At 36.4% G+C, this 22,756-nt stretch overlaps 1 protein-coding gene across 2 annotated transcripts; it reads right to left on the bottom strand.

Moving 5' to 3' along the window:
* Positions 1-100: 100 nt before the first annotated feature.
* On the bottom strand, positions 101-22,636 carry NAT1 (N-acetyltransferase 1). Of its 2 annotated transcripts, none has more exons than XM_019043576.2 (17): positions 22,497-22,636; positions 17,873-17,985; positions 16,887-16,992; positions 15,912-16,025; positions 14,754-15,197; positions 14,229-14,390; positions 13,274-13,458; positions 12,671-12,873; positions 12,154-12,297; positions 11,511-11,653; positions 10,650-10,818; positions 9,297-9,449; positions 8,220-8,386; positions 7,318-7,566; positions 6,564-6,750; positions 5,013-5,137; positions 101-3,579 (listed from the first exon to the last, which is right to left on the bottom strand). In XM_019043576.2, exons 5-17 carry the CDS (start codon positions 15,156-15,158, stop codon positions 3,472-3,474), a joined length of 2,400 nt encoding a protein of 799 aa, XP_018899121.2. In that variant the 5' UTR covers positions 15,159-15,197; positions 15,912-16,025; positions 16,887-16,992; positions 17,873-17,985; positions 22,497-22,636; the 3' UTR covers positions 101-3,471. The 2 variants fall into 2 exon arrangements, with proteins under 2 accessions (XP_018899121.2, XP_018899120.2); XM_019043575.2 differs by lacking the exon at positions 22,497-22,636 and adding an exon at positions 19,457-19,621.
* Between the last annotated feature and the right edge of the window lie 120 nt (positions 22,637-22,756).

Here is a 22,756-nt window from a genome sequence, read left to right as displayed (position 1 = left end):
TTCAAAATATTCTGGATAAAAGTTGAGATATTTTCTTATCTTGACTCATATCTCACAGGAATTTTTGATAATTTTGAAACAGAAAGCGAACAAAGAAATGTTTGTATTGTATAAATTATATATTTTAAAAATTCCATCCAATTTCAGATTAACTGCACAGATTTGACTTAATAACAAACTTTCATAATACGTCTGATACTGAAACTTCAATTAATTATTAAAGGATTGGAGAGGGTAATGCCACTGACGTTGGCAGTGCCTCACTTCAGTGACACCATTGCACATGATAATAATTAAAGACATATTTGGCAGATAAGTCTGTCATCTGCATTCTGCACGTAGATATTTTCACATATAAATCTTACAAAAAATGGAAATAAGTAAAAAAGAAATGGAGGAACTTGACAGTTAGGAAAAGAGAAAAATTCATTGGAGTCCAAAAATTAAGAAATAACACATGTACTTTCTTACAGTAACCATGTACTTGTTTAAACTTAAATTTTCATTACTGAACGTTCCGTTTTAAATTAAAATTGTCTACAGAATGCAATTGACAACTTGTATTTCTTCCACTGTTCTCCAACAGATGGGTTGAGAACGTCGAAGACTGAGAGCTGTAAAACGACCTCACAAGTAGACCTTTTATATGAGCAAACACAGCCCTGATTGATTGATTTGTTCAACCAAATGTTGAGATACATACTGTTTGATTCACTTGCTTACTGGTCTCATTTTCTTTTAAGATTATTAAAATTTAACTTATCATTCTCATTGAAGAATACTTCAGTCATGCGTACCTAATAGCTAAGCAATCTTTAAGACTATGATACCAGGCGATTTGGTAATTGATGCATTCCAATTTCAGTACTAGAGAAATTAAAAATACCACGTTGTACATGTAGTGAGTTAAAGCACACCATTTGTATTCCTGATTAACAATAGCGAATTTCTGTGAGGCCTTAGAGAATTGCATTGTCAAATTTACACAAGGAATAATTAGAAATTAATTATAGTTTAGCTCACATTTATGGAATTTTGTTCACAACTCAGGGTAGTTCAGAATTAAAAATTGGCTCAAAATTGAATTGAGAATAAATTGGAAACAATTCGGAGTATTTCCTGGCGTAAGAGACCACATCAAGGGAGGACAAGGAAACCCCCTTCAGTGACTTAGGAGGTCACATGATTGGCAGCAAATACACAATTTTTTTAGTAATAGGAATGCACACATTTTAAAAGTAATATGAGAAAAAAAGAGAACTTATTTTCAATTTTAAAATCATTCTTTTGGTTGCGATTTAAAAAGAGAATTAGCCTTTCATATTCCACGTTAGCAATGGACATGAAGGTAAATGAAAGATGATCAAATTAATTAAAGCAAGGACATGTTTGGAAGAACAGACAAAGACTAGTTTACCCTGAAAAAATTTACTCGATTCAATTACTCAGTCACTTATTATAGAAAGCAAATCAGAAATCAATAACATTTGCTGGTTCCAACAAAAAACATTCATTGAAATATCTGACATATATTTTCTGAGACGCTTCAAGTTCACCTTCAATAATTTAATCGGGTGAAGAGGGATACTATCGTTTCATAAAAGTTCGATAATGGATAGTGAATTCAGTATGGTAATTTAGAGGTGAAAATCGTGAATCCAAAACATGGATACCAGCTGGGCTGAAAGCAATGAATAAAGGGCAAAACGAGCGAGAAAATCTAAAAAATTAGGAATGTTTTAAGCATTTTTCAGTGTTGCCAATCAAAAACTTATTGAGTTGCTGAGACTAGTGAGGTACCATAACTCTGTTGAATTGTGAATGATCTTTACTTAAAGTTAAGAGTGATTAATTCGAATCGGTAAAAAAGAAAAAAAGGAAAACAAATTCGTAGATCATTAAGCGAGAGATGAGAAAAGAGCAGAATAGAATATTTTTACGATAATTCCATTTGATCATGAAAACAACTACACACGTCATTAATGAATTGCCTCAAATCTATGTTGGTTTCAACTTCAGATCATAGATGAAAAAGGTTTATCGAAGTTTAGTGTGCGCTGACAAAGAAAACATGCAGACCGAATTTCCCCTCATTTCTATACATGTTAACGCGAAAGAAACATGTGAGCAGGGAAAATCAGTAGACGTGCATATTGCAGTGTTTATTCATCAACCTTGGACCTAAAGAAGTTACTAGCAGACAGATGAAAAATCAGTTAAAAAGAATCCTAATTCTACCTTACAATTAAATGGATCGACTGAATTGAGCGGTTAAGAAAAAAGTATCTGAGATGGTATATTGAAGATAAAGCTTACTGTCCCTTAATGTTGGAGGGCACAATAGTTGAACCATTAAAGAGAAAAGTTGATCAAACAACTGCCCGTCCAGGTACTCACTAAAAAATCAACAATATATTAATGTTTTGACAGTTGATATAGTTACTATTCTTATTCTTATCTGATCTGAAACTGAATCGTAGATTAGTTTTCAGGCATCCTGCTAACTGCTAAGGTAGTGATTCTCATCTTCACATGGTACACATAAGATTTTCAAATAGAAACAGCACGAAACCGATGTATATTTAGATTGCAGGTGCGTTACTAGAGAAACAAAGTCAATTTGTAGAGAAAATCTCATAAAATGGATCTTGCAGTATTTGGAGGGGCTTGATCAGCTTGGAATTTAATTCTTAACTTTTCAAATGGACTTAATAATAATGCAAGTTTGTAGAAAACACAAAGTCTGAAAGGTCAAAAAAGAAGTATATTACAACTCGCACACTGACCTTTATCAAATTGAAATCAACAAATATAAGACTGAATCATACATTAACTGACACTTATTTTTGGAAAAATAAACTAGGATCCGTTTATAATTCCAAAAGTGTTTATGAAAATTTTTTTATTGGTTATTTTTTTATTTTTCATTATTATTGAGAAGAGGTTGCTTAGATATTAATTTTTACTTGCATTAGTTGGGATTCAGATTATTCCCTTGATTCACACGATCTTCGACATAGCGTAGGGTGCAATTTAATGCAATAACTGATTTTATTATGATTTTAAAGGAATAAAATTGAAATCATTATTAAGATGTAGACGATGTTCTGATGGAACCTTTCGCCTGATTAGGATGAGCACAGATCTAATCAATAAAGATAAAAGTTACATGAAAGACATGTTTCGCGGAAAATTCAATGATTCACACATTTGGTGGTGAAAACCGAAAGCTCAATTTATCAAACAACAAAGAAATGAGGTACAGAGCAAGTCTTATCGAGAAACAAAGGCAATAGATGAATATAAAATTGGCGAATGTGCTGAACACTTTGAAACGCAGAGTGACAAATCGACGAGGGAGAATGTTAGCTGAGAAATTTTTAAACGGCTCTGTAACTATCGATTGAGACTAGGATATTCTGATCTTGAAGAGAGGATGAACTCTTGGTGCTTTAATGATTTAAAGATGATTTAGTTCTTGATTTCTTCGACTGGTTCTTCTTCTTCATCTTCTTCTTCCTCCTCTTCTTCCTCTTCTTCTTCTTCGGCCTCAGCAAGCCAGGTCAGCCAATTATTCACCTGATCAACAAGAAAAACAGAGTTAAAGAAGAGGAATAAAATATGAAAAGGCACGCGCTGCTATCAAGGTTGCGCAACTTTGGATTTCCACTTACATTCTGTTAAATGTATTCTTATTTGGGGTGATTTTGACAGACACACTTTGCATAGAGTCTGAACCAAAAAAGAGAGGTTTGAAGTTCAATTTCTTTACAAGACTCAATGTTAGGGACTAATTTTCTTTGTATCTCACTTCATTTATAATGGGTCAGTTGCGCTGATCACAGAATCTTGTTTTGATGCTCAATTTTCATAAGCAATTTTTATTTTTATAATTTTTTTAAATTTAGCTAAAAATAATAGGATTGGAGCTGAGTTTGACAGACACACACCACTGTGCATCAAGTCTGAACCAAGAAAGAGAGGTTTAAAGTTAAATTTCTTTACAAGACTCAATGTTAGGGTCTAAATTTTGTTGTATCTTGGTTCATTTGCAATGGGTCAGTTGCACTGATCACAGAATCGCGTTTTGATGCTTAATTTTTATAGGTCAGCTAAAAATAATAGGATTGGTCCAAATAGCAACTTTCTACGTTCAATATTAACAGAGATATCACGCTTTGAAAAATTACGGTTTATGACGTCATCTACTGCGGTAGTGACACCTTTGGTTTCTTCCACCTTGCTTTTATCTGAGTTTCACGTTGAGCAACCGGTGCAAATGTGTCTCCCGGATAAATAAAAGTAAGGTGGAGGAAACCAAGGATGACACTGTCGCGGTGGATGGCATCATGGGCAAATTTTTCAAAACGCAATATCTCGGTTAATATTGAACGTAGAAAGTTGCTGTTTGGACGGATCTTATTATTTTTAGCAGATCCACAAGAATCAAACTTTAAAACACGATTCTGTGACCAACGCAACTGACCCATGATCTTGAATTAAAAAGAAATGGAGGAAGAGGATTGGTCTAGCAAGATTTCTCCTGATTACTTACTTACTGATTTAAACAGCAAAAAAAAGAGAGATTAAAAGTTCTTGAGCGATAAGTAAATTGATTTGTCATAGAAAGCGTATTTTTGTTGATGATCGATCGAGCCAAAATGCCGCGATAATGGCGGCGAGATCATAATCGGGTTGGTCAATAGTTGAGGTTAGACTTTGGAAATTGATACTGGTTGGATGCCATCATCTTCATCAGGTCATTTCTAAACCCTAATTTTTGTAGGATTATATTTTGGCTCCAACGTTTGCAAGAATTCCATCTCCTATCCATCTGGTGAGTCCTGATGTTGTTCCGAAAAATTGTGATCGAGTCAAATGAAAATACAAAACCGCATGATCCACCCATTTAGGTTCAACCGATCATCAACGAAAATGTGCTCACAGCTCCTGATGCGTTTCTTTGACACCGATAAAAAAAATACTTTTTTGAGGAAGTAGGATGAATTTACCTGGAACAATGCTTTGCCTTTGCCAGGGTAGACATCCGAAACATCATCTTCTCTCCATTTCAAAAATGCTTCTTCCTCCACAATCTCAAAGTTATAAAAATTGTTAAACCATCGTAGAAGCATCCCTGAAAGATATGAGTAAGTTCAATTAAGAACAATTAAAACACTCGGCTACTAAGGAGAGACTGAAAATGTAACACTCCTCATGAAATCTTTGCTGAACATGCATGGGGTTCGACTTCGTTTGGCCGGAGACTTGACTGGATTTCGCTCGTGTAAAGCAGAAAGCAGGGTTGCCATAGAATTTAGCGAATTAAAATCCCTGACATATTTTAGTGAAATTTCCTGACAGTTGAAAAGGTGCCAAATGGTTAAAAATACATGATTAGAGGTAGTTCTCTGGCAAAATTGGATATATTCAAATGTCAAACCTATTCTGGAAAGCAAATATAGGTGACTCGACAATATTTCCCTGACATTTCCAGGTTTTCCCTGTCTATATAAGATTCCCTGACATTTCCTGATATTCCCTGACTGTGGCAAACCTGAGAAAGGATTTTTGCAATTTAGCAAGAGGAGTGCATAATTTTGTAAATTCTAAATTGAGATGCATGCTAGTTCAGCTGCTGGATGCAAAAAGCCTGTATCATACAATCAAGGTAGAGCTCTCAAAGTGGCATCACAGGGGGTCACGTTACCATGCGTCACGCCACTTTGTGAGCTCAACTTTGATCGTCTGAAACGGGCTGAATACATATTAATATGTAATGTTGAGAGTATGACATAGGTCTCTTAAAAATAGAACTTTCAATCAAAATATGTTATGTATGGTTACCATCGTTGACAATTTTTTTGTTTCATCATTATCACAAATGCAATGCTTTTTATAGCTTTACGATACATTCTTCAAGACAGAAGAGGGTGTTCTTTGTCACAAAATTGAATTTGGCTTTTCAATCCTAATTTGAGAGTGATCACTCTTTTGAAAAATTTCTTTTCAAGGGTTAACTTTTTTATTTTTCTTAAGGAAGGCACAATTGTTTTTTAATACACAAATCAACGCTGGTGTCTTTTTTGACTAATTTTTTTTTATTTTTGCTTCAGGACCACACTATCTTTAAAAAGGAGAAAAAAAGCTAGTTAGCCTTTACAAGGATTTTTAACTTTGCAGGCATGAACTGCCAGTTGACCCATCACACATTCACAGATGCTGCAACAATGTTTGTGGGGGCTTTACTTCTTGAATTATCACACCTCTAAGCCTCGAACTTGTAGAAATAAATTAAAAACGAATTATTGAAATAAACGGAGATGAGTGATTAATGTGAAAACTGTCCAGGAATTGCTGTCCGAGATATTTCTTCTCAAGAAACTGTTATTGGGAGGGACGTTCACAAAGTAGACAGTAAATTTCAACAGCATAAGGTAGTATTTCCAGCATAAACTTGTAGTACCTCACCCAAGAGAATTCACTCGCTGATAGAGACACTACTGAGTACCAATAAAATTAGCTTGATTTCTAAGAGAACAAGGAAAAAAGAAACCAATTACCTTTTGGGAAATCATGGCTGTGACAATGAACTTGCAAAGCGTAAACAGCTATGACCTGCAAATCAACACGTTCATGAAGAAAAGCCTGCAAAATGGGTTTAAATTTTTCTAGGAGCTGCTTTTCTTTATCTTGTGCCACTTTGTCAGGAACTTGATTTGAGTCCAATCCTTCTGCTGAGATGGATTCCTACACAGGGAAAAAAAATTACTGAGAAAAAAGTTTCCAAAATTGTGTTGAGACTAAATGGAGGGCTTGGAGGACAAGGTGCACGAGTGCAGTTTGTGCTATTTCACAAAATACGAGTTTGAAGTTTCAAAATTACATGGATCCTTATGGCAGAAAGAAAGTTTCAACTGACTTTTTGATGCTTGAAAATTGGAATTTGGGAGCTAATTTTTCAAAGAATATGCATCAAGACTAATTTTACTTGTAATAATTAATATCTCAATTTTTCCAAAAACTGCACATGTACGCCTAGTCCTCCTAACCTCTTATATGATCACAGGGTAAGATACCTTAGTGTGCCGGGGTGAATTAATTGAGGAGAGCCATTGGCGCAAATAGTCAAAAAGTTGGCATTTTCCCTCAAGGTTTTAGAAAGTTCCATACCTTTTCCGAGATTTGATTGGTCTACCCCCAAACTTCAATCAACCTTCCCTCACTTTTGACCAAAATTTATGATCGCTTCCCACTGAAGGAAAAAAACCTTAAAAAGGCAAATGAATGAGGAGTGATAAAACAGGAAGAACTTACCGTGATATATTTAACTAAAACGGTGACTAAAGCATTAATGAATCCAGGATCCGAATGATGGGCTGGATCTAAGCTCTCCTTGATCCACTTGTAAAGCTGCGCTGGGTTTGGATCTGCCTGAACTTGTTTCCAAAGTTCAGCTTGGATACGCAACAGTGGAATCAAGTATGTCAATTCATGTTCATCCAGAATTTCCCCCAGCCTTTCTTTTGTGCGATCAGCTTCTGGCAGTGTGTTAAGCAAATTGATCTGAAAAGAGAAAAAAGAGAACAATGGAAATAAATGAATGAAAATGAAGAATGAATTTCCTGCTGGAATTTATATACCTTGAGAGGTTTGATTACTTGAAGTAGTCTTGAATGACGTGCTTTTGAAAAGAGAAAAACTGCAACTATTACTGTAGATGTTTAAATTCATTACAGTAACTTTAGGTTAGGAACCTGCACTAATTTAACACTTTCACTTTAATGGAAGTTGTGATGCTACGTTCAGGAATTCAGATCTTGTTCAGGGTGGCTAGTGAAATTCCACTTTATCATTCCCTGACTTTTCAACGATAACGAAAGGGCTCTTAATCAATGTGGTCTAAAAACTGACACAACAACCCGATAAGCCTGCTCCTTCTCAGACCTGATTTTTGCAAGGAACCTGGCTCCACAAAAAATTCTCTGCCTTTTCCCAGTCGAGATGCATTACCCGACTTCTCTTAGTCGCTAGCCACCCTACCAAAGTCAACACAGAATCAGATTTCAAGATGTTTTCAGTGCTTTGATACACAAATGTGGCTGGTATAGACAAACATTTGGCATTATAAATGCTTTAGCAGCAGGCAGGGAAAGGGAACGTGATGGAAAAATGGGAAATGATCAACACCAATAAAAAGGAATCGATTGGTTCCTTACTTTGCTCTCTTTGAAAAGCTGAGTTAGTTTCGGTTTTCCAACGATTTTGCTCAAGACCTGGAGTGTGAGGATGCACAGGGGGTAGTATTTTCCGTTCTCTGAAAGATCAGCAATGTTATTCAGCTTGAGCAAATTTTCTTCCGAGGCAATCACATGAGCAGCTAAACCTGTAAAACGGAGAGTGAAGTTGGATGAGAAATCAATGGTCTGGAAAATTCATGAATACGGAAGAGTATAGCAGCTTAAATGTTTTTCATGCAGAACATGAACTTGTTCTCTGGACTGACTAGACGACACTTTTTCAACGATAGACTATTATCTTTTTGTAAAGCAAAATAATCACTAAAACACAAGGTATTCCCCTCCTCTGCTGGAGTTCACTCTACTACAGCCAGTATGAAGTAGCTTGACGTTCTTCATATGAGATAGATGGCATTTCAACTTCCCGCCACCAATTCACAGCGAGCTGATTGTTGAAATTGATAGACAAAGAAGACGTGGGGAGTACGGAGCAATCCTATTGGTTGAAATGGTTGATTCCTATAGACTAAGGGAGAAAATGATGGACTGACTATAGGGTCTCTCGAGGGTTGTCATTAGTTATTTTATTATCTACCTTCTCTGTCCATTGCAACCACCCGCTTCCACTGATAGAATCTCTCCAGATCCTTTTTGTCTTCTTTGTCTATCAATTTCAAAACTCGTCCGAGGGAATGATTGAACTGTGTAGATCAGTTTTGAGTGCAAGTAACTCTGTTTTCAAAATTCTTCTTACGGTAATCTTAGTGACAGTTTCACTAAGCTACCAGCTAACATACACATGTCAGAAAGTATCAGTAATAACCGTTTCTACGAATGTTTTGGAGATACGATAACTTTAAGAAGTCACAGCGACTCAAGTTTAATGATGTCTTGTCTTTCCCTATAGACTCTTTGCACTAGTTTCACCGAGGTTGAAATCATTAAAGAATAGGAGATGGAGACAGAGTTACAAGCCTTGAAAAGAAAGCACTCAGCATGATGACAGCTTCAAATGAAAAATCAGGACAAAGGTATCTTTTAATACACGGAACGTACCAGCAGCCTTTTGAATGAAGTTGAAGGAGTTATCTTTGCTGGACATCGAATTAAGGAGAGTTTTAAAACATTTCAAAAACTGCTGGGCGGAGGGTTGATTGTTCCCCTTCTTTAAAGCTTTTACAAATTTTGCAGCAAGTTCTTGGTTATTCTCTGAGAAAAGAAAAAATATGATTAATTGACACATAACAATTGAGAATACAATACATGGAAAACATTGCTTTTAGGGGTAAAAACCAATATACACTCTACTACAGGTAGGGACAAATGGAATTTTAGAAAATCGTCAAAATGTGTAGATTTGACAGCGTCCAATGGTACAACTGCGACGCCATATTGAAAACTAGTTTATTTTCTGTTCTGAGAGTGGGTCTTGTCAATTTCGTCTTCTTAGTTAAGGTTTTCGTTATTGTGAGTTTTATCAATTTTTTAAATTCATCTGATAGCTCATTGAAACTACCAGGATCTGCCAGAACCTCACTTTGAACTGCGCAGCAAACACGGTACGACTTGCGACGTCACTCGATGGCCTAGATTCTCAGAGCTGCCACTTGGGCACCCTGTTAGTCCATACCTGTAGTAGAGTGTACCTTGGGCAAACACATAATTGAATAACAATAAAGGATTGAGAGAAAAATCTTGTTTATAGTAAGGTATGAGCGAAGCAAAATGTTTGTATATTCAAATAAAAGTATGCACAATAGCTCTAACAAACAATGCCTTTTCATGCATATGGTAGAAGACTCTTTAAAAAAAACAAAAGAAAAAGGCGAAAGCAGTGAAAATTTTAACTTTTGCTTGCGGTTGAACAATAAAAGAGAAAAGGAAACTTTTCGATATAAATAAAAATTAACAAAAATTACAGGTTTTTGGCTACTCATAATTGAAAGAAAACAAGGTATCAAGCTTTTAGCTGATACAATGGAGGCGAAACGAAACTATGTAAATTCATGCCATGCTTGACAATGAGACAGTTCGCAAGAGAATTACATATTTATTAAAATATTACCTATAAATGATGACAATGGCAGACATACTGCTGCTATGGATGTTGTATGCTATTGACACTATGTGAAGGTAATTTTAAAATTAACATGCAATTCTCTGGCCCTCCGTTTCATTGTCAGGCACGGCCTGAATTCACATACTTTTGCTTCACTTCCACTGAGCAGGCTAAAATCTCAATACTTAGTTTTCTTTCATTTAAATAAAAATTTTACGTTCGATTCAAGCTCCCTGATTTTGCTGCCATAGTTTACAGATAATTCTAGTGGGTTACCACACAAAATATTACTGTTTGTTTTTCTGACTATGAGCTTGCTCATACAAGAATTGAGCACACAGCCAACTTACCAGTTTTGTTGATCAGATGGGTGAAAAGGGTGTTGATCGCTTCCGGAACCAGATGATCTGCTATCTTTAGATCACGGAAGTTATTCACTGCTTCATCGATGTTTCCATTTTCTGCCAAGGTTTTAGCAAAAGAGCCCACTTTTTTCATTATTTCTTCCTTCGTTAAACTCTAAGAGGGAAAACAAGAGAGAATTATCAGATGCAGTTAAAATAGATGTAGCTAACTTCAAGTAGAGTCTCACAAGATTCTACAGAGATGGTTTTACATCTAGGACTGAGATGTTAATTTCATAGGGTTCAGGGTCTTTTTGAACCTTCCTTCAAGAATAAAATTGATTAATTTATTGACGCAACTTACATTGGCGTACTTATTTCTCTAAAATCACAATTAATGGTAACAGTTACTTTCTATTCTCATTATCCTAGACTCTCTTCTTTCAATAGCAGTAACTTGTTCACAAGCTGTGAGCCAGTTTTTTGTCTGTGTTTTCCTTAAGTTAACGAATGGCCCTAGAGAGTTGACAAATTCCAGGGTGTCTAGTTTTTTTTTCATTTTGGGAAATCCTAATGAGATCCTAATTTTATTCTGATTTTTGACTACTAAATCCTGATTTCATAATTTTTCCAAATCCTGATGTTTTGTGGAGAAAAATTAACGGACGGATAGCCGATAATTAACAGAAAATAAGCGGACGACCGACTTTTCTCAAATCCTGATTTTACGATCAAATTTTCCTCAAGTCCTGATTGACCTCAAATCCTGATAGAATCGGGAAAATCCTGATACTAGACGTCTAGCAAGTCAGCTTTTAATGAGATGAATATAGTTATGAAAGCAAGCAAGTGTAACAAAAAGGTTACCTTCTCTTTTTTGTTGATTTTGCTCTTGTCGTTGGCAGCTGGTTTTATCAAAATGACAGGATCCTTGTTCGTTTGGACCATTGGTGAAGCTTTCATCGGCGGTGTTACCATGAGTGGTTCTGTCATGAGATTAGAGGGTCTTACTGCAAAAGAACAAATTCATCAAGTTAGTTCAGACACAGAAGACAAAAAAGAAACGCGAGCAAGTGCTGCTTTAATCTTGCTCGCTATTCCACAGTTCATGATCTCCTTTTGAAACCAATATTCAAGTCTTTCAGGGACTTTTCAAAGAATGCCACTGAGTAAAATCAAGGATTTCTACAATTATTTTTAAATACATTCAAGAATGTACAAATAGCCATAAAGGCTTTCAAAAATGCCTTGAGGACCTCCAAGTATACAAGTATAGTATACACGAGTATCCACGATTATCCAAAATTCAATGGTATCAAAGGCATTACAAATCTCCTCTTTAATTTCAGTGCATTCTCAAATTGAATAAGTGTTAATAGTTTAGTACGTAAAATTTTGGTGATAAATTAATCATGGAGATGATGGATTTCTAATCCTGTCTGGAGATCCATATACACTTTTGCAAGTAGCTCATTGAATTCTAAATGTTCAAAAACGTTGTTATTCTTACCCATATTGTTTGTCATGGTCGATGACGGCTTAACGTTATTTGGAGGTTTGCAAATCATGGAATTAGCAGGGGGTCTTAGGGATACATCCTCCAAGTTAGAACCTTGTTGCAACAGTTTCTTGAAACGAGGAGCAATTTCTTTATCTGAAAAAAAAAGGTGATACAATTAAATTAATACAGAAATCTAAAGAAAAAAATTTAATTGCACCAGGGAAGAAAAATTGTTAAAATGGTGCACTGACTACAGCACTGATCTCAGCGATGGCAAATCAGGCTTTAAGAAGCATTTGACAATACTGAGGTAACATATTACAGTAATATTGTCTACAGATCAAATGATCAAAGTTAATTCAGGTGTAACCAAATTAGAAAAAAGGGGGATTATAAATAATAATAATACATAGAAAATTAATTACTCTCACTTCAGGCATTCTGGTAAAATATTGTTGCAAGAAATGGATCTCGCTGAAATAGACTGCTTCAGTAAAAAATTTGAATAATTTCATGACCAACTTACTGGTGTTGCTTGTTCCGTTGTTATTGTTGTTGTTATTATTGTTGTTATGCTGATTGTTGTTGTAATTTGATCTATTCTGATAGTAGTTAGGTTGATGAGCACTTTGCATGCTGTTGCCCATTGACGAGGAGATGAAATGGTTTTGCCGGCCTTGGTTGCGAAAGTTGAGTCCGCCACCCGAATTGAAACCATTAAGATTAAACCTACGGAAGTAATAGGAATGAAAAGAATTAGTTAAGTCGAAAAAATCAAGAAAGTATGACAATTTCTTTTTAATTTTTATGAGTGATAGCAAATTGATGTGATACATAGAGGCATGAATAAAAAAAATGACTATGGCCAGCCCCCAAAACAAGGGTTCCCATCAAACTTAATGTTTAAATTTTGGAGGTCTAACCAAATAAACGTGCCATAGTGGAACTGTCACTTTGGGCAATTATGTCAAATATGGTATCCGAAACTAAGCATTACGATAGCGACATCTCAAACAACACTAACCTCAAAAATTGTATGATTCCTTAAAAATTAAATATTCTATCACAGAGCTAGGGTTTTGGAATGAGGGCTGAACAGTTATTAAAAGTAGATAAGAGCATAACTTACGAATTGAATTTGTCATGCGATGGGTGAGGGGTTGGAAAGGGGGAACTCAGCATGTCTTCTCGCATTTTCAGAGGTCGTCTGAAAAGATCCGGTGTTTGGAAACCTCCTCGCTGACCAGATAGTTGTCCCTGCATAAGACTCTTAAAACCAACTGTTCCGTTGTTACTGTGCTCTTCGTCGATGATCTGCATAAAATAAAAACAAAATGAAAGTTGGAATTTCTGTTAGTGAGAAGAAAAAATGCACACATCTTTCTGGGTCTCTAGATGGCTAATTTCTAGGTGGCCCAAGTCAGTCTCTTACTTATCCCAGGCCCCTTGTACCCATAAAGAGAGAGAGAAAAAGAGAGGGGGGGGGGGGCTGGGCAGCTTTCCCTCCCCCTCTCTCATCATATGTCTGATCTTAACGTAAAGGCATACGTTAAGACTATTTTAAATGACAAAGCCTAACTGGAATAAAAAGAGAGAGAAAGCATGAGAAGTTATAATCTATCAGTAGCCAGAGAAAACTGACAAAATCTCCTCATTTGAGCATGTGTGTGAATGGCCACAGGAAGAGATATTACATGCAGGAGGCCTTTAATACAGGGAACTGATTTGGGCCTTCAATTAAATTAAGTCTAAAAGACATTGAGTCTCTGACTGAAAAATTTGTAACATCCCAGTAAATGAGTTACAATCAGTTCAGTTTAATTAGGTGCTTCAAAAAAGGCAAAAAGTTGTTTTGAATCTGACTAATCTGATGATTCACTGCCACAAGGATATCGCTTTGACTCAAAACTACTTTTCAACACGGCTGACTACTTGGATGAAGTTGGCAGACAATTCTAAAACACCAAACATTCCTCTTAAGGAGTCCCACTATGACTCTCATAAGGTGATTAAAAACGTTTTTAATGAATAAAAATGTTAACATAGAACAAAAATGTATAGTATAGTATACTAAGAACATTTACCTGAGCAATAGGCATAGGTCCTTCAGCAGAAATTGCCTTTCGTGGAATCCAGCGGTTCTTTCGGAGTTCGATAACATCTTGCAACATAAAACGAATGCGTTGCGGATAGTCAGTTTTGTTCGCCAACTTTTCCATCCGTTCAAAATACTGGTTCATAAAATTCTGGGAAGAAAAATAAATTTGTATAACCAACTGTGCATGCAAAATTTTACAGAGAACAGAACTTTTTAGCGATGCTAACTATTACAAGTATGAGAAAAGAAGTAAACGAAACAAATAGGTGGATGTAATTTGCTCAATATTCAGCTTTATATGATCAATTAATTTTTTTTGTTTGCTTTCTCATCAGTTACTGCAGAGTTTGCTGAGAGATATGGCGCAGAAGCTTTAAATGACTAGAGAAAAAAATACATTTTCTTCTTCCTATATTGTGTTCCAACACGCTAAAGATGCGACAGAAAACTATGTTAGAATCCATATTGGTAAAATTAGGAGTAGATATCAACCAATTGTAATGAGCATTACCTGACTTTTACCCGAATCCAGAATTCTTCCGCAGGTTCTCATTATCTGACAGAGGCACTCCATATCTTCAACCTTATCCTTTCCATTGTTTTTGCATATGCGTTGTAAGAGTTGGTAAATGCACCTATGGAGTGTGGAATCGGGGACAACTCCCAGTTTACCCAGCTCCCCGATGAATCGGATGTTCCCGAGCATCTTGCGCTTGGCAATCTGTAGTTTTTCTTCATCTTCAGCTGTGACGATGCCAGACTTTTCAAGACCTTCGGTGATGTTCGAGCGACTTTGAAACTCCTGCCGGCAAGTGTTTGCCAGCAAAATTTCAAAAAGCGTCGGCTTAGTTCCGTCTTCGTTATTCAAGCGTTCAGAAACTTCTTCCTTTAGGCGCTTACATAACTTAGCGTACATAGAACTATACTTCGGCTCTTCAAGTGCTTTTTCGAAGATCTGCATTTAAACACATAAACCCAAAGACATTAGAAAAACGTTTATATCTGTATAGAAATATGATTGATTTCAAATAAATTAATGAGATACCCGCAGCATTATTTGTGATAGTTACAAACTTAGAGCTAGCTGTAAAATTAGTGCAGTAAAAGGTCATTTTAATCACTGCAGTGAAAGCTCTGAATAATAGCGCTCTATAAAGTTTATCAAGAAAGCCGCAAGTCACAGGTCTCTCCTTTTTATTAGTGTTCGTGAAAATGAAGGATGTTCAAAGGATAAAAATATTTGATTCAGAAAGCTAGACTTTCAGAAGTGTGCCTTCGAACTTCATAAAAATCAATAATTACTAAACTTGTGAACCATGAAAATAAATTTTGCTGTTTGGAAACTGTCTATTTTTTTAAATCACTGCGGTAGAAAGGTAACAAAACTAAACAACATACCTCTGAAATAAGAGAGAAAAAAAAAATAATAAAAATGCGCAAATTAAGCTCAACCTCGACACTTTAATTCTGGTGAAATTTGAGTACATCATTCATTGAGCTGGAAAGGTTAACATTTTAGTTTTTACAGTCCAAATTTTGGTAACTTCCTATGTACTCTTATGAAGTTGGAAGCTACATTTCTAAAAGTTTCATAAAATCAATTTAACTAAATTTAACTATCAAAACTTTATTTGCATCTAAACAGAAAATACATGGTATGGTATCTTACCAAAAATATGATGCCCTTCAGCACATATTCTGATGTTGTTAGTTCAATTTGCAATAAGTCAGAGCTCAGTTTATGGAATTTCTCAGGAGTAAGCTTGTTAAGAATCCCTCTAACCTGTAAGGAAATCAATGCGAAACCATAATCAGCTGAAGGCATTTTAAGGCTGGTACAGCCCTACATTACTTGTCTTGGAGGTAATGAAGTGAGAATAGAACACAAATCATTTACATAGATAATAAATCAACGATTGATCGTACCAAGGTTGCCACAGAATTTGGAAAATGAAATTCCCTGACAGTTGAAGATGTGATGGACGGTTAAAAAGACATATTCAAATTTTGGTGTTTTTAAATTTGTAGTGATGTATAAACATGTACAGTAGCTATGTGTAAAATTTTAAGTGTAAATAGCTAAAATGTATTTATACTGACGTGAATTTTAGCCCTTCAAAGCAGAGGCTCCAAGTACAAATAAATAAATAAAAAGAGGCAAAATTTGTTGTCCGAAACTTCAAACTCATTCTAGAAAGCAATAAAAGGTGATTTAACAACTTTTCCCTGACTGTGGCGACCCTGGTAAATGCTAAAAAATAGATCGTCCCACTCAGATTATTTTGTGTTCTCACTCGAAAAAGATTTTGAGTTGGCACAAATGGAGAATTGTGTGAATCTGATCAGAAGGTTCAGTAATTGATAGGAAAAGGAACAGGGAGTAAGAGTTGAAAACATTTAACATTTATTCTCTCCCCTACTTTAAGTTTCAATAGTGCTCTTTAAGTTTGCCATGAGGTTTCAGAAGTTACTTTAAGTTTCAATAGTGCTCACCAAGTTTGCCCATGAGGTTTCAGAAGTTAATCATGAAAACAACAGTTTAAGGTCCAAAAATAACAACTGAAATCTGACAAGCCCACATAGGTACTTATAATTAGAGCACAACGCTGGTGAGCTTTGAGCATCCCAGGCAAACGAATATTACCTTGCGGAAGATGATGTTTTCTGGGCTTTCTTGGGCAAGTGCATCGCGTCTTAAGGCTGGAGGAACCCAACGTCCAATATTGGATTGGGAGCGAGGTTCTTCGTCCCTGAACAAAAAAGAAAACATGTGCTTAGCTAATGGCTGAGAGCAGAAATAAGTCATCGAACTAATAATAATTTATGTGTTCCCACCCTCAATTTGTAATATATTTTAGGTTTACTCAACTGAGAGTATGCAATTATGGATCCAGATACAAGTAACATAAAACTAATTGCTCAGTTTTGAGACTTCTGAGAAATTTAGACTCTTTGGTATCTTTTCATTTTCAGAGGCATTGACAATGCACAAAACAAATGCTCGACATTTTACGAACGTTTGAGTCAAATAGTTACGAGACTAAGGAAGAGTAATTATAAGGGTTCTATGAAAGAATTTAAGAGGCCTCTACATATCCCCACTTATTTGAAGACTTTTAAGGTCTGTGTACTTTATCATTGGTTTTAAATAAGCTTTGGTTCAATGCTCTTTCATAGGTGCTTTACCGTTTGCAGGTTTCCTGAGCACAAATCACAAATATTGTAAAATTCATGAGACATTTTAAGAAGTACTTATCTTCTAAATATTCATCAACGCATAAAAGGTCCTCCTTAATAACAAACAATGAAAAGAACCATTGACATGATTGACAAATAGCTCTAAGTCAGAATTTTTGAACATGAGCTTTGGGTTGTGGGGTAACTTCTTGAACGATTAAATAGCTGATATTACATTGCAATCTGTGATTTTTTGATCATGAGCGTAAAAGAGAGAGAAAACTTGAGCCCATGATTAGATCAATTTATTCATCTTCAACATGGGTGGCTTTCTCATTTGCTGCCTGAGATTTGGATCAAGGAAGTGAACAGCAGAGAATAAACGGTGAATAATTGAACAGATAATTTACTTGGATATAATTCAAAAGATGGTGTATAAAATAAATAGATTACCTTCCTCCCGTGACACGAGAAGCACCCCCCGGTCCTCTCGAGCTGTCCGTTGTTGCTTGCAAGTTCAACCTACTAACAGCGAACCTACTCACTGTGGCTAGGATTTAACAGAACTGAAATTTAAAAAATAAAAGACAAATTATCCATGGAAAGAAAAACTAAAAATACTTGAGAAAATAAATTTTCCAAAATTCTCAAAAACAAGCTTAGTGATTTCATACCTCCATACAAATCTAAGGATAATTTTAGTGCTGATTACAAAAATAACCTAGGTTTTTCTCAATCAGTTCTGATTACAGTTGGCCAGAAGGAAAAGAAATGTTCCACACAAGCAGAGCTTTTTCTGTTCAACTTCAATTTTTGCAGAAAATTAGAGCATGATAGAGAGAAACCAAGATCATTTTTGTACACAGTGGGACTCTTCCTTGGTATGGCTGAGAATATTCCCTCCTATCTCTGATGACAAAGTTTTTCCGGTCAAATGGCTTGATGAGCCTAGATGCTATCATGTAAAAACAGATCCGATTGTTTTGCATCAGTAAAAATGGGGGAATAAAATTTCTCAGGAGACTTGTGACTAAACTCCTCCTAATTTTTAGCTGCTGAAGCCGAAAATAACCTTAGTTTCTTTCCAGCCTGTTTTTCGTCCAGCATTCTAATAGTGCCTTTCTTGTCCTCTAGAGACAATATGGAGGGATTAAAGTAAAAAGGCCCAGGTAGGAGATTCTTCAAACAATTAGAAAATAGAAAACTGAACCTTGATTATGATCACAAACGAATCACTTCTGATTCTATGAGGTGAACTTCAGCAGTTATTAATAGTCTACAGAAAAAAAATGCTAACAATATTTTACGAATTCAGAGTGAAAAATCTTAGAGGGATTTAAGGTGAAAGAACAAGAAAGAAATTAACTCTCTTTGTAATGGCACCTGGTGTCACTCCAGGAGCCTATCATCAGAGGAAGCCATGCACTACCTGCAATCATATTACATGGTTTTTTTTTGCATTTTATCGCACAAAAATAGGAAACCAAACATCCTGTCAAACTACTCAGAGAAGCACCACCATAAATTATAAAAACAGACAAAAATTGGTACGGTACGGACTAGCATCCAAGCTAAGGGCAGTTCTTGGTACCAAACTGTCTGGGTTCATCAATTAGCCAAGGCGATAAAAACAGATAATGCCCAATTGAAACGGCGAAGCTTAATAAACTGAAGGCGTAGGTGATGTCTGGGGCATGCCAGTGATAAGAAACTTCATTTTATCGTAATATGAAAGAAAAAGGGAGGCTATTAGAAAAGACATTATGGTCTGCAGGAGGGGAACAAAAGAGATTTGTAACCAACTAGCAAGGTATGGTTGGGATCGAGCTTAGAGAACGCGATACACATTTAAAACGAAATGCCCAGAGATTTAAGGCCCGCTGTAAAGAGGGAACATTCTAAAACTGGAAAAGAACTTGAAATTGAGCAAATGTCAAGAAGGAGGATCAAGGCTTCGTCGAGGCTATGCAGCACGAACGAAGGTCGTTCACCCCTCCAACACGAATTCGAAAACGATGCAAGAGAGGCGCTACTTACAATTTGCGGGAAAATTTAAGGAACTTTGATAGCACGGTTGTTGTTTTACACTGGGGTTTGAATAAAATAGAATAAGTTACAGAAACAATTTAGAGAAAAGAAAATCTGTGCGGAGGACCAGCCGAGAGGAGAGAGCGGCCATTACGATTTTACCACTGGAAAGAAGTATGGAAGGTGGAGGGACTGATATCCTCGGGCCACCATGTTTTTACGTCACGCGGGATAACTGATAACTCAGCGGAGCAGTCGGTGCTATTTGACTGTATTTGACCTTTTCACGCTGAACAGTAATTCATAGTAAAAGAGTTTGGGTTGAGTTAAAAATTAGTGCAAAAGAGGACAAAATTCCAATGCTTCCTTCGCGGAAAATGGAGAATGTAGGAATTGGACTTTCTCATCCATTAGACATTTCTGACATAAGAGGACCTAAACAGTCAAAGATTCCCAGAAGGGGGGAGGGGGGTATGAATGAGAGAGGTTTAAATAGGTGCATAAGACACACGGAAAGAAAGTAGGTAATGCAGGAAATGCCAATTTGGTTTGGGTAACTCAATCAATATTTACATTTCCTTCACTTGAAAAGGCAAGGGATCGATAGGAGAGAGTTTCATTTACTTTCACGTGACGTCAGCTCGGATATTTTGTAAGCAGTCTCGGCCCTCGGCTTTTTTTCGATGATTAATACTTTACGTCACCACGTCAACACGATCAACGTCACCTGCCTAATCTTTTACAGGTGTAAGAGGCAGAAGAAGACCAAAGAGAATCCCTCCCCCTCCCCCACTCGCCGCAACCGACTTATCAATGATTGAAGAGGCGACACCCCACCCCCACCCCTTCCAAAAATTAAAATCCTGATAATTTCCATGAGCTAAAGGTACTCAAAGGCGGATCCAGACTTTTCGAACGGGAGGGAAGAGCGGTTTGTGTGTGTGTGTGTGTGTGTGGGGGGGGGGGGGGGGGTTCCCTCCTCAGAATATTGTAGAAATTTTAAGGTATCTCATAAACGCAGTGCCCGAAACGCACCTTCGAGTTTCAGGAGCCATGTGGCCCATCAAGCTCGATTTTTAGGGGCCAAATGGCTTTTAGTCTATATACCTCGGCGCATTAAGTGAAAAGTTAGATTCAAGATGTTTTAGTTACAGAACTAGTAACTGTAAATTGTAACTTTCGAAAAATCACCTGACAGAAAAATTAGGATTTTTTTTTGAGGGGGGGGGGGGCAATTTTTAGGGGCCACGTTGGTGCAGAGCCTTAATTTTTTAGGCGTCATGACCTATTTCTTAGGCATATTTGGCGCAATGGCGCCTGTGAATTACAAACACTGCTGCACAGTTTGCTTAAATTTTGTCTTGAATAATTATGAAATATAAGCGTCCTCCCTTCTTTCTCTCGTCTTTTTTCAGCCAAACAAGGGGAGGGGGGGGGGCGCATGCCCCTTAGCCAACCCTTTAGATTCGCCTGTGAGGGTAATGGAGCATTAGCTTCCCAGCATCGAAAAAATATCATTATGAACTATTAACACGAATTTAACTGTAACATATCTTTTATTATTACCAATCGAGTTGAGTAATAATAATAAGATATAAAAAGGTTGGGTTCAGATGTTTGTGTTAGAAAAAGAGACAGGAAAAAATCACTTTCAAGTAGTTATGTGCAGCTTTTAAAAAGATGAAAAGAAATGAGAAGAATTTGAAAAATTCTGTCCACATATTTTCAATTTTTTTTTCTTCTTTTTTGTGTGTTCTTTTAGGCTTTATATCCGGGGGATACTGCGGCCTTGGAAGTATTTTCAAAGTTAGAAAGTATTTACTTGGGTGCCTAGACTCTTTCTGAACAACTTCACCTTTTACATTCTCTCGCATCTGTCATATACTTAAAGCTGTTAGAGCAAGTTTCAGTTGATATCAAAAGAATTTCACCTAAGCTCCTAACAGAAAATCGTACTTAGAAAAAAAAAAAAAAAAAAAAAAAAAAATTGCAACTTTTCCCTTACTTCTTTCATAATAGGAAAAATCCCAAATAGTTTCTTATATTTTCAGGGATCCTGTTCAGTTTCTTTGTTAAAGGGGAAAGGTGAATAAATGTAAGTACATTAATTTTTTTCGTTTTTTTTTTTTTAAGTGTGTGTAGGGACATGCAAACACAAAGTCAACCTCAGAAATGGGTGTATTACATTATGAGAAGAATATTTGTAGGATGAAAATTCCCTCAGTGCTATCGAGCAGATTGCACAGTGCGGGAAAAAGGCCATTCACTGATGTGAAAGTACCCAAAGTTTTATCTGGTGTGTGGGAGATGGGAGAAGATAATGAAATGTAAATAAACGTCTGTAGAGGGGGGATGATCTTTAGCCCACGACAAAAGCATTCGCTGCCACATAGATAAAAGCAGGGAGAGCCAAGGCAGAATATGAATTGATGAACTCCATTTCAGGAAACTTCCAAACACTGACCAGTTGAACAAGCACAAGTGACGCTAACACAAATGCTGATCTTGTTCCTATGCTAAAACCTCTTTAGGCTTTCTGATACTAGGAAACAAGAACGGAGCTGAGATGGACAGGCGGACTTTGTAGAAGGTTGGTTGAAATATGTTAATGTTTATGTAGATTAAATGGATGGGAGGGAGACATATCCTCCTTTTCCTCTCCTTGTGAAGGAAATGTAAAAAATACTCATGGATGATTTTGCATCTGAGGAGGACATTTTGTGGCGCGATAGAAAACATTGTACTAAATTAGGTTACAGGATCATGACAAACATACCTCAGGAGGTGGCAATAAAGTTCCTCCTCATTTTTCAGAATGATTAACAATGAAAGAAAATTACATTTAAAATACCTCGCACAAATCGATGAAACATAATAATAGATATAAAATGATTCAGGGAAAACTGATGGAGCTGGGTTCCAGGAAATGGGACCACTTTTCTGATAATTTTTCAGACAACTGATAAGAACTTGCAGACCTGCTTTGGCGTTAAAAATCAAAATGTACATGCGAGAAATAAATAAAATGGAAAAGAGTAAGATAACTCACAATTCAGAGAGCGATACAGAAGCTTGAAACAATCATTACAAAAAGTTTCCACTAGATTCGTACGACGAAATGAAATCAAGGTAATGATTGACAATAAACACTCGATTTCCTGATAATAACCTATGATAAGGGTAACCCCTAAGAAAGTGCATACTCGCATACCGTTCTTCTTGCCTACTTTGGCAGACCTCAGTGGCCAATGAAAACTTTGTATCTTATCTCAAGTACCCACTAAGCAAAGCAAGCTGCCTACTCTTTGG

Source organism: Bemisia tabaci, chromosome 2, assembly GCF_918797505.1.
Source record: "Bemisia tabaci chromosome 2, PGI_BMITA_v3".
Lineage (NCBI taxonomy): Eukaryota > Metazoa > Arthropoda > Insecta > Hemiptera > Aleyrodidae > Bemisia > Bemisia tabaci.
Note: the sequence above shows the minus strand (reverse complement) of the source record. Positions and strands in the feature narration are given on the sequence as shown.

Coding starts and splice junctions, on each gene's coding strand:
- NAT1 (XM_019043576.2), bottom strand. CDS start 15,158: ATGTACGCTAAGTTATGTAAGCGCCTAAAGGAAGAAGTTTCTGAACGC. Junction 7,567..8,219: donor AGCTTTTCAAAGAGAGCAAA/GTAAGGAACCAA, acceptor TTCTCTTTTCAG/ATCAATTTGCTTAACACACT. Junction 3,580..5,012: donor AAGGCAAAGCATTGTTCCAG/GTAAATTCATCC, acceptor CTTGTTGATCAG/GTGAATAATTGGCTGACCTG.